This window comes from Poeciliopsis prolifica, unplaced genomic scaffold, assembly GCF_027474105.1.
Source record: "Poeciliopsis prolifica strain line A6 unplaced genomic scaffold, Auburn_PproV2 SCAFFOLD029, whole genome shotgun sequence".
Lineage (NCBI taxonomy): Eukaryota > Metazoa > Chordata > Actinopteri > Cyprinodontiformes > Poeciliidae > Poeciliopsis > Poeciliopsis prolifica.
In genome coordinates this window covers 1818657-1831081 of record NW_026562404.1, presented here as the reverse complement: position 1 = coordinate 1831081, position 12425 = coordinate 1818657, and the positions used below count along the sequence as shown (strand labels likewise).

At 37.4% G+C, this 12425-nt stretch overlaps 1 protein-coding gene across 3 annotated transcripts in view; it reads left to right on the top strand.

Annotated features, from left to right (window-relative positions):
* Nucleotides 1-12425, top strand: part of LOC129372448 (TOX high mobility group box family member 2-like) — a 95864-nt gene that overhangs the window by 34037 nt on the left and 49402 nt on the right. For 2 of the 3 annotated variants that reach the window (XM_055049774.1, XM_055049776.1), the window contains one exon: nucleotides 5956-6033. The exons of the other annotated variant lie outside the window; for it this stretch is intronic. In XM_055049774.1, the coding sequence (XP_054905749.1) occupies nucleotides 5956-6033 (78 nt within the window). The remainder of the gene's footprint in view (nucleotides 1-5955; nucleotides 6034-12425) is intronic. 3 annotated transcript variants of the gene reach the window in all.

Here is a 12425-nt window from a genome sequence, read left to right as displayed (position 1 = left end):
ATATAAAGCTTAAAAATTAAATGTATGTAGACTTGGATTTCAAGAAAGTTGGGAAAAAGACTTACAGACCCTTTCCCTCATTATTCAGAAAATTAGCAAATAGATGTAATCTTGGTAATCTTACTGACTTAAACAGGAACATTTTGGTTGTCTTAAATTTTTTTATGCAGGGTTTGTAAATATTTTGTTTGAACTGTAAGTATTTATATATGTTTACTTGAGAAAAAGTTCTTCAAAATTGTATTTAATAAAGGAATTTGAATAATCTGCAGCAATCTACTTGTGGCTAGAAGTGGAATTACACCTGAAAAAAAACAAAAACAAAAAACTTTCCCTCTTCTTGCTGCCACTTATTTGTTTATGCACAGACAGTATGACAGCTTTAGTCACTTAAAGTCTGTGTGCATCCAGCTTGCAGATGGGTACTCTTGGTTTTCTTTGTATGTGTAAGTTTCTCTCATATTCACAGCAGCTGTTGTCCTTCACTCTCGTACATTAACCTCTTTGTCTCAAACTGTAATCTAGCCTGCTGGAAGTAATGGGAATGTGTTCTGCTGACAGCCCCGTTTCACCTTAAAGTCAAATAAACCTGTGTTTAATTCTCCCCACCACGCTTGCGGCACAACAGGCCAAATCCTTTCTCTTTCTCCAGTCGTTGCGATAGATGCTTTGCTTTCTTTCCTCCATTCTCTCTCAGTCTTCTTCAGTGCAAGGCTATGACATTGAGGAAATGTGATGTGATGTATTGCAGTGAATAATGTATTCTGCATGGATTGTACAGAGCGCGTGGAGCAGATGGCAGCAAGTTGATCTCAATGTGTGTGTGTGTGTTTAATGATGACAGTGTGTATATGTGCAACTTGTAGGTGTGTGTGCGAGCATGTGTGTGTGTGTGGGTGTGTGTGTGCACCCAGAATGGGGGAGGGGGGCAAGGAGAAGAAGGTAGGGAGGGGCGTTGGGGGTTGGTTTATGTGTGTGTCTATGTGAATCTCCTTTGTGAGATAAAACATGCAAATGGTGGATTATTTTAATGCAGTTTTTTTTTTCCTAGAGCCTGAAGCCTTAATCCGTAAAGCAGTCGGAATGAAAATAGTATATGTTTTCTTTCAAACTCTCTCCATGAGTCTTTTAATTTTTTCTTTTGCACTTTCATAGGAATTTGCCTCCACCAGCTGTCCAGGAATGGATACATTCCACTTTAATTTGTGTCCGATACAGTTACAGCTCTGGACTCATGATTACATCTGGAATGGACTTAAGCTGGCCTGAACTAATCTTTGAATTTTCTTGACTGATTGGTGGAAAAAATCTTAGAATTTTCTTGACTGATAAGGAGAATAAAACTGAATGCACGTTACATGTAAGATATGCACATTTTATAAATACTCACTCCAGTAAACTTACCTATACGAATGTCAGAAACCCCAAAATAAAAGGCGTAGCTGCAGGTTTGGCACCTGAGCTGTAGCACCGCTGCAGCATGCTGCACTATAATAAAAGCAAACCTTGCCTTTATTGTTTCTGACAAAATTACAATTGAAGCATCAGTGACCTACTTATTGCCTTTTACCAGTAAACTGTTATCTACTAGGGGAGATTCTGAGGAAATTAAACATAGATTCAGTTGATGCAACAAGAATCAGAAGATTTAATATCCCTGTTTCTCTCACACGAGAGAAGTTAAGCAGAATAGAGTAAATGTGTTTAAGTATTTTAGAGAGCTGATTTGTGTCTCTGGGATGGTTGGTATTGTAAAACATGGCCCCGAGCAATTCATTAGTGGTAAATAATTGAGAGGCCTGGGATAGTGCGAAGGTGAAATGGCTGTTATTATTTTATAGAGTTTGTGTTCTTGGGGGCTCTTCAATTTAATTTTTATTAAAAATGCAGAAGCCTCCATGTGAATGACTCATTCGAAAGACCCACAATGGCTGCTAATGACTATCTGTCCTTCGCTCATTGTTTTCAAGCTCATTGAGAGCGGTCTGCACACCATTATCAAGTCTATTGCTGCTTCTTTGTTCGGCTCTCATTTTATGAAGGCTGTTACTTTATTTCCTGAGTTCTGCTCGTTTTTATTTGAGGCGGTTCAGGTACACAAGCTTTCTTTTCAAAAATTATGGCGGTGGAGATTAGTATCGAGCACATCTCGGTAAATATGAAATAAAGACTTGCTTGGCAGTTGGCTTTTGTGAGTTAGACTTACAAGTGGAAATTGCTTGTTTTTTTTATGTTCACATACTTTTTGAGAATTTCACAGTGCATCTGTTTTAGGCCTTCATCGCCGTACTTTACTGTTTGTATGCTATTTTTGAAATGATGTAATGGTCCATTTCCCATCCAAGCTCTACATGCGCACAGATATTCACACCATTTTTGGTTTTGGTCTGATCTGACAAGACTGTATTCTCCCACTAGCTCATTGGGTTTTCAGCAGCATTGACTTTTCTTCAGCAGTGGAGTGTAGCACAGTGAATGTGCAGAGTAACCGCGTGAGTAGAAAGCGTTACTTTGAGAGGAAAATGCAAGATCCAAAACTGTACATTTACCAATAATCACATCCTTCCTGTTTGATATTTTGGTAAAGAGAAACTCTTTACCTATTTATACTTGTGGGTGATCATAAACAGTGACTTAATCACCAAATATAAATTTGACAGGATTGTTTCCTAAATCCTGTCAGACCTAAGTCGTGCTGCCCTACTTTCTTTGTCTTTTTGTGTTTATTTTTTTGTTTTCATCAGTTAGTATTGTGTCATACCACCTTATACACAAAAATGTTGCTTTATTACTTTCAGTGTAAGTTGCTTGAGGACTGGTGTGGATATCAGATCATTAACTCCATTAGCAAAATATTTACAGAGAAAAATTATGCAGTAAAGATAAATAAATGAGAGTAGGGTTGCAAATAAATGAAACCATATGAGTCTTTAGAAGTCCTTTCGAAACAAGCAAGTCGTGTTGAAGTTTTTTGCTCCAACAACTCCTTCAAATATATTTTGTCTGATAAATGTTCATTGACGTAAAAAGGAAAAAAAAAGCTTTTTGCGGCCCTCATTCGGACAAGCTTTTGCTTCATTGTCATTCATAGTTTGTTTTAGTGGTTATATGAGAATGCAAGTTGAGCTACAGCAAATTCTCTGCTTGAAAAAGAAAGACTTTCACCTTTTCGTTTTGGTTTTCCGGTGATGCAAGTTAAAGGCCAGCAAGGTTTTATTTAACATCTACACCCACTCACCACCACGTGATAACCAAGAAATGGGGGAGCATCTGAAGGTCTAATTGGTTTTTCTCAGCACTCTGGGCTCTGTAATAACATGATGTTTTTAGCCTGTGGTCTGTACTGAGGGCTTAAGAGCTGTTTGTCCTTAATAACCAAACTATTGAGACGTCTGTAAGATCTTTATACTTGTGGGTGGACTGCTCTTTTTAGTCATGCTTGTGGTGAAACCTAAAGGGCTGACAGTTAGACCTGACTAAATCAAACTGTTTCCATTTTTGGTGAAGTGAGGCTGTCTGTCGACATTTGGAAGGCTGCCTACCATGCGTCCAGCTCACAATGCAGATGTTTGGATTTATGAGAATGACATGACATTTTAGCAGTGTTTCTGGGAAAACTTTTATTGTTATATTTTCACGTGGCATGAAGGTTTCAGAAATTACAAGCTGTATTTTAAAGCAGGGGTTTCAAACCTTACATGTGTTTCTGGTCTAACACACCTGAAGCAAATTATCAAATTACTTCCTAATGGCCTCATTATTAATTCAGACTTCGCTTTGACAAGAAATGTAAAATTTTCATCTGCAACAAGACCTCATTACACGCCTGGCAACTATACAGTTGTTAAACAGAACAAATGATCATTTATTTTAGAATTTGGGGACTTGACATTAAAGTTTTGTTTCCTTGGGCCAGTCATTGAACTTGGCTAGGTTCACTGGTTTGCTTGATTTGTCACTGCAGAATATTTAGCCTTCAGTAAAATGGCACCTCATTCATTCTAACAAACATTTCCAGTTTATTTACTTACTTTGTTGTTGCTAAGTAAGCACATTTATTAATTGGAAGCTGCTCTTCACGTAGACTTTGTTAATAAAAACGCATAAGCCTGATGTAGACTTTAGTCCGCTGCTGGTGGGAAGATTACTGCACAAATGCAGTTTTTTCTTTTTTTTTTTTTTTGTGCATTAATTGTAAGTGTGGAAGTACATTAGGGCTGATGTGATAAGTTCAGCACATGAGATTAAATGATTCTCAATACTGTTTTTTTTTGTGAACAAGACAAGATCTTGTTAATAAAAATTTGGTTTGTGTGTTTTGCACAAATAGATTAAAAGTTTTGCAAGTCACACACTTTCTGCCCTCTCCGTATGGCTCTCAGTTTCACAGTTTGACCCAGTTAAACTGGAAAAGGCTTTTGTACATCAGTCAACAAGGAACATTCACCAGCCATTGTCTGCTCTTACCATATGTTGTATGGGTTTTTTTCTCTTGGGTATTCATGCTCTGACTATAAAGTATTACAACAATATTTGTTGAATACTTGCTTTTTAAAATGTAAGTGTCTAACAAAGCACTTTTTGTGCTTTTGCAAATACAAATTTCAACAAATCTCAAATGACAGTTCAATGTTAACTGGTCTACGATATGTTGGATTTTGAACTGCGGAGAATCAAAGATTAAGAGGTAAAAATCAGATGCCAGCTTCAACTTATTAGAGAGCCACACTGAATGGCCAGAATTGTTTGACACAACTTACAGTTATTTCCTCTCTGCTGTCACAGTTTCTTCTTGCCAGGTGTCTGATATGTTGCCTCACAAACAAGTGATTGAATGCTTTCAAATGGTTCGGTCGCTGCCAGCAAGATGGAAAATAAAGTCTTTAAAAGTTGACTGTGTCAAATACAACAGGGCATCTCAAGAAGTACTTCCTTCCATACTTCAAAATAAATGCTGCAGCGTTTTGATAATATTAGATCATTTAAAATTTCCACAAAATAACGATAAATGTAATATTACCACATTATTTTTGTCAATATAAGTTTTCTGATGACTTACAGATAGACTTTTGTGGTGTTTTCCTCTTTTCCTAATTTTAATTTTCCTTTCTGGTTCTTTGCCTGTGTATTTTTTTAACCACTTTGGTTTTCAGTCACACAGCTTGTTTTGAACAGGATTGAACATAAACCATGGCTACAAGTGTGGTAGCATGTTACATGTTGATTCTACATCCTGGTCCCTATCAAATAAATACTCTCTCTTACTTTTATTGCGCTATATAACTTTTATTGTATTGTTTTAAATTGCTTTACTTTTATGTATTTAATTGCAATGTTGACGTTTTTTTTTTCTCTTTCTGATTGTTGTCCATCCTGAAAAACAAATTAAATTTCATGTAAATACGGAACATTGGGGACCTTAATCCTTGGACATTACTCAAACTATCATGATGCTTTTATTCATTTGTTATGGATGTGATTCATGCTTGTCGTTTGCTTAGTTTCTGGCTTGCTTTCAAAATAAAATCTTAGCTAACAGATCTCCCAACTCTCCTTGGCTTAGTGCCCTTGCTCAGCCCTGCTGCCTGGTTGATGCGTTTTGTGTAATATGCTTGTCAGTGTATGGAAAAGAGCTGGGCGGCACGCATGTGGGGACGAAACATGCTCAGGGGGCGGAGGGGATGTCAGCTCATTAACCTCAATTTTTCCCTTCGCAAAGCCCTGCGTTGAGTCACCGTGTAAGTCTTGTGTCATTACTCCTCCCCCAGCATTCATTTGCTGGGAATGACAGGAGAGAAAAGCAACAGGCAGAATGGAGGAGGAGGAGAGGGGAAGGGTTCTTAACAAATTCCCTGCTTGTACCTTGCAAAACTAAAGCCCACGCATCTTGTTTCCTTCCCAACTTTTGTCCTTTCTTTCTCTTCCTTTACCTGCTGTCTGTCTTTCTGACCACAGGCCCAGTACAGTGTTAGGCTCCGCACAGCACCCCCTACAGGCATCAACCCATCTAGGAAAAGACTGGCCATTGCTATGGTGAGATATGTTAGCTGAAGCTCCCGCATTTTTGTTTTTCTACAAGCCTTCAAACAGAGACAATGGGGAAATAGTTGATTGCTATGACTTGCTGTGAGAAATTAGAGCTGGATAGGGTAAAAAGTAGCTCTCAGCATGAAGTGCCATTTTTTTGGTTAGCTGAAAGCAATAGTGACCAGGTTTTCAAGATCTTTGACCTTATGTGGAAGACAAACTTTGACAACACTTGGTATGAAGTTGCTCAATATGGAAACTTTGAAAAACCTAATAAACTCAAAAGCGTTTAGACTAGTTGTCAATTTACAGTACCAGTCCCAAGCTGACTGTCTAATTTGTCTGTAGCTCCTACACATTTAAGTGCATCACATGTTTTAGTTAGATGTTCTGTATTCAAAACGGCTTCACCCAAAAGGCAGAACCACTAAAATAGTGCAGGTTACTTTGTGCCTATTTTATTATAATGTTTTGTAAAATATCCAGCTGAATTTTCTTATGTTCTTTCTTATAGTTCCTATCCAAAATCTTGAATGTTACAGTAATAACTTTCTTTTGGAGGTAGAAGAATGCACAGTTTAAATCTTAAAGTTCTTTTAAATCATTTAGATTACATTTTTTCAACATTTTATTTACGAAATGATGCATTAGTGTAGCACACAGACTTGTATAATCTTAAATGAAGGAAGTCCAAAAGGAAGTCAGCTGTTTTCACTTCTAAACAAATTATCTTGTTTAGACAAGATAATTTTATCTTGTTTAGAAGTGAATTCTCCTTCGTCACCTCTTTACATAAATCACAAAACTTGGAATGGGATTGTCCTTGAACGCAGGATCCGTCTATTTCCTGAACTCTTCCATGAACCTCAGCGTTGTGCTCTCTTTAAACACAATTTACTTTGAAGTGCATGACGTTTAAGAGACTGATTTGACTGAAAAAATTCAAATAAAACCATTTTATATTCTTTCCTCTCATACATCACACTTATTTATGATATTTTTCTTGTTTATGTACATACTTAAAGGGTTTTGGTTTCCCTCTTGACTCATCTTCTTGCTTTGCATCGGTCAAATGTCTCATGTTGTAGCAACAACATCTTTGCTGTTGTTCCCGCCATGTTCTTCCTGATAAAACATTGGTTTTGTGGTTATTATATTATTGTTTAAAGTAGGCCAACAAAGGTTTCCATTAATGAATACGCTATGACGCATGATATATATCTTTAGACAATTTGTTTCAGTATTAGGTGTTATAGTTACTTCTCTGTGATCCTATTTATAAAGCAATTTAATAAATTTCCATAGCCACTTTTTACACTGAAAGGTTATTTTGTGTTAGCTTGAGAGCAGTGGGATTAAGTTATTTGTTGTCTTAGCCAAACGTTTTTCTTGTTCTTTGCCATCTGCTTAGATTGAAGACGAGTTGACGTCTTTGGAGATAAAATGATGCATTTATTTGGCACGTAATGGTTTATTATTGTCAAAGCTTTCAAACTTTGACATTTGTTTTATTCTTTATCCTTTGCTTTTGTACATTTTATTTATTGTGTAGAGCATCACCTCTAAGACATTCAATTATATGCCGAAGGAAACCAGCCGTTTTTGTGTGTGTGTTTTTTTTCTTTTCTTTTTCCTTTTCCTGTTGTAGTTATCTGATGGTTGCGGTGAGCAAAAGCAAATGGCTGGGGTAACGTGACGTTCACTGTGCCCTTTTATCTTTCCTCATCACTGTTTATCCCAGCCAGTTAAAAGCAGCTCTTGCTAGAGATCGCAGAAACTGTATTTTCAAGTACACGTGTGCGTGTTTTCACGCCATACTTTGTCAGGTAGAGCCGTGACACTAACATCGTTGAGCTTAGCTCCACAGCACCTGCTGGACCCATTTGTTAATTGCCTTTGATGCTGATTTGGTTGTTGCTAATGAAGCTCATCCAGCACCACTAGGGTCCTTGAAGGCCACCACAGCAGGATGATGGAGGCCATGTGGGTTGCACTTTGGTTTTGACGTATTCCTTTCTTCGACACCTTTGCACAAGCGCTCACACGTGGCTTCTTCAATGGATGTGTCCTCTTTTGCACTCTGGCTTGGTTGCTGCAGAGGAAAACTGTTGCCACAGATGACGCATTTCGAGACGCAGCAGCCACGTCTGAAACAACAAGCGAAGCCTTAACGTGAAAATCTATTTTCTGTTCGTCTATCGCCTTAAAAGTTGCTGAAACAGTTCACGCGGACTTTACAAAAGGAAATTATTTAAATCTGCTTCTTGGATTATCATTGTCCTCTTGACAATATTGTCTTCCTCCATTGTGTGATTTATTTATTTTTTTTACAGATTTATTTGACTTCAGTCAGTCAGCCTTTCCTGTGGGGCCGTTTATAGGTATCAACCAAAGTTTAAAAAAGTTAAGATTTCAAGACCTTTCCATTTTCCGTCACATTTTTATGAAATGTAATCTTCTTTCACCGAACCTTTCTGCCATGAACCAAAGACGAGCCCCCTCTGAGCTCCTTTGGGCAATTCATCAATTGCAAGTGGGAAGAGCAATTTCCCACACAGCTGTGATTTTTCAGCGATGAAGCCAACAGTGCAGGAAGGTGTCGTGTGACTTAGACATCAGCAGTATGCTTTAATTAGCGTCCTATTCGCTTCAGAAACAATAAAGGGGATTTCTGGATCTTGCTAATGCTAGTAGGTTGTGCACCTGGCTGTTGGCACAAACTGACTCAGGGACATAACAAAGTCCGGCCAGTTTCTTCCACCTTCGTTACAAAACACATAAACACAGCAAAATGTGTTCGATGAAATGGACCTCATAGTCCTTTGAACGAGTTTAAAAAATAATAATAATACTGTAATGAGTTTTTTCTAATAGTAAACCAACATTTTACTTTGAGTAATGCTCCTGTTTTTCTTCTGACTTAGGACAACATATGTTGCATGAAATACAGACAGAATGCAGAGCTACTATAGTCATCTGAAGAAACACACTTCTTCAGACTAAAAGTAACCAATCAGAGGCAGGAGGAAGATCTTTGTGCTGCCAATCAATGCTGGTAAATGTGATAATGGAGGAGAAACAATTTGCAGTTACAGAAAAAAACGCTTATTTGCCATCACTGGTGGCCATACTAACTAGCCTAAGCATTAGCCTAAGGGATGAGCAGCGCCACACGAGATTGTGATTGACTGCTAAGAACTCCCCCCTCTCGGCACTAAGAGCATTGGCAGAAGGCATATTATCCTAAATTGCGTATTGATCTGTGTATATGTTTATGAATGTGAGTCTAGTGTAAGTTGGTAAAACGTGAATTATCCCAAGAAGTGAAATCCTCACTTTTATTAATATTGGGGTCTTAGGATTAATATTTTGATTTGCTTGAGAAGAATTAATAATAAAATACAACATAGCTAGTAACCATGGACACTTTGTATTATGATTTAATAACTCAAAATGTGCATCACTTCTTATGACAGGGCCATTGAAATGCGAGGCAGACATGCAATAGTCTGACGGGGTTTTTACCAAACATGCTTCAATTTTTCCCCAATCTTTGGTTTTGCTGTGTGAGTCACAAATTATATGTGACTTTTTTTTTTACACCTTATTCTAAAAAAGGTGTAAAAAAAAGAAAAAGAAAATGAAATTAGAAAATCTCTTCACAGTCTCACACTAACTGACTTGTATGTGCAGATAAACTGTCATCTGTTTAGATTTCTATCCTTTTGTGAACCGTTGTAAACCCGAGTTCAAGGTGGAAACAAAGCCTTTTTTTGGAAACCCACATGCCCCACAATCCCACCTTGCACTACCTCTCCATATTCTCAATCTCCACTCTCATCTCTTCTCATCTCTGTTTCTGGCTGTTGGCTCTGTTTTGTGGTTGTTCCATCACCTCAACAGCAAAGTGGATATATGGAAGCCTTAACTTTTTTTTTTTTTTTTTTTTTTTTGCTGCACATCCCAAGGCATAGGCGAAACCGGAAGTGGTAAACAGAAACTTTTTTTTAGTTCGCCTCAGTATGTTGCTTTCGCCTTGGAGGTGATGAGTAGATTGATCCGTCAAGGGATTGGTTTTCATATTTTCTGTGAATTTTGAACTCAATGAGGCGGCTTCCTTTCTTTTGAACTCACGCTGAGTGCAGCTCTCTGGTGACTTTCAGCTTTTCTGTTGTTCACCTTTCGAATTAAACCGTGCAGAATATCATTTTAAACAGTTCTCTAGAAAAAAAGAAAATGTTTTAATTATTTTTTGAAAGAGATTTCTGTGACATCAGAAACATCATTCAAACTTTGTGTAGTCAAGCTCAGAAAGTCGGGAACTGAACCCCAGATTGTTGTGTGAAGGACCAACATCCTCTCTGCCTGCTTTCCCACTAAACATAAAATAAGTTAAGAATGTCAACAAAATCTCACCAAAGTGTTTTGGTTTAATTTACAGTTTAATATGAGTAAAATGAATGCTGAAGTCTCCATGTAGATCCTTGTTAAATAAATGTATTCTTTAAAAAAAAAAATTAAAAAAAGTTTTTATAATTGCTGTTACATCAATTGCCCATTTGGGACACAAATAAAATCTGTATCTGAATCTGAGTCTAGTACCTCTCATTAGTGGAAATGGAGCAATTTCAGCTGTTTGCTTTATTTTTTAAAGATTCCTTATGTATTGCATGAGCGACATTAGTGCGATGACGGGCACATACTCAACCCACTCACCACTGATGATGTTCAGGACCCTACAGTGTTTCACGTTGGTCCTTGGCCCATTCTTCTTTGCAGAGTAAAATATGATACATTTTTGACCACACATTACCATGATATGAACAAAATCTAAAACTGGTGCGGCTTTATAATTTTTCTTCGGTGAAACTCAGAAAGCATACCTGTCTTTCTAACAGCATGTTGAAGAATGCTGAAATGCTACTTCTTCTTGGATTATTCCTTTTTTCTAGTTTTTTACATGCAACACTTCAATTGTCTTTGAATGTCAGGTTTTTCAGCAAGCAGCTGTAGCTCTACTCACCGCTTTCAGATTTAAGAATGGAGCTGCAGCGCCCAGCACTGTCTCTATGACGCTGTTCGTTTACTCTGCATTGCATAGTAAAGGTTGAAAACTAACTTGGATAATTATTTATTATTATTATTTTTCAACCAAAAAACTTCACTTATATTTCTTGTACTGTAAAATGCAAACAGTACCATATTTCAGAGCGGGTTCAACAGAAACTCCAGCACCAGGTACAAATTTTCAATTTCAAAATGGAAGTGCAACTTAGCAAATAAAAATGAAAGCTTACTTCAAGTTCTGCCACCATCGCCTTCACCAATAAGTATATTCAGATTTCATTATACTGGAAAAAAACTTAGAAATTGTAATTTTTCAGATGTTGTCATTGATTGACTTGTACGTCATCGCAGACCTTGTCTTTGATTTGTGTTTGTTGAGGTTTTGTCTCATTAAGGATTAACAAAAGGTCAATATTAGTGAAACTTTAGAAAAGAGAGTGTGTTGTCGTTCCATGTTCTTGTGCAGATCCATCAGTTGCTTTCGCCGTCTTTTACGTAGCTTCATCTACTTGCTTCCCTGCAGTAAGAGAGCACTTTACCCTCTGTGTTGTTGTTAATGTTTTTAAAATGAGCGTGGATCTGTGTTGAAGTTCTAAATGATTCAATCTGATTTTACCCAGTTGCTAATGTTTGACTGTGATGTATGTAATGAGCTAGCCCAATGAAGCATGCGCTGTAAACAACCCTATGGGGAGTATGGCCACAACTTTTTATTTATTTATTTATTTATTTATTTTACCAGCAATAAAATGTGTTATATATTCCTGTTACTCCAACTCTCAATATTTGGAAGCGTGCCCAACAACTTTGTTCAATTCCTCCCCTGCCATTGCCGAACAAGGACCTTGTACAGGCAGATTTTAGTTCTAATAAAATTTACATCACCCTTTCACAACTCCCTCTTCTTCTTACTGATTGGCTGAGTTGAAATTCTACCAGAGAAATCCAGTTCAATAGGATAAATCTCAGACGGCGGACTGAAGAGAGACGGTCATGGTCAGGTTGGTAGATCATGAAAAAGACTGTCACATGAGCGGCAGCTAGTTCTTTTTAAGGGTGCAGATTTTGTTCCGCGAATAAACATAAAGTGTGCTGTGTAAATGTGCTCAACCTTGTATTCATATAATGCCAAATACTCCACATAACTTGTCCATTAACACTTTTAAGAGGTCCCTGTGGAATTCAGCTTCATTTCATGCAGTGTTCCTAAAATCAGAAACTTTCCACACTAGCTCTTTCAATCCGTTCGCCAAAATCCATTAAATTCCACCTCAAGAGATGCAAACTTCTCCATCTATGAACACAACCTGTTTTTATTTTGCAAATGAAAA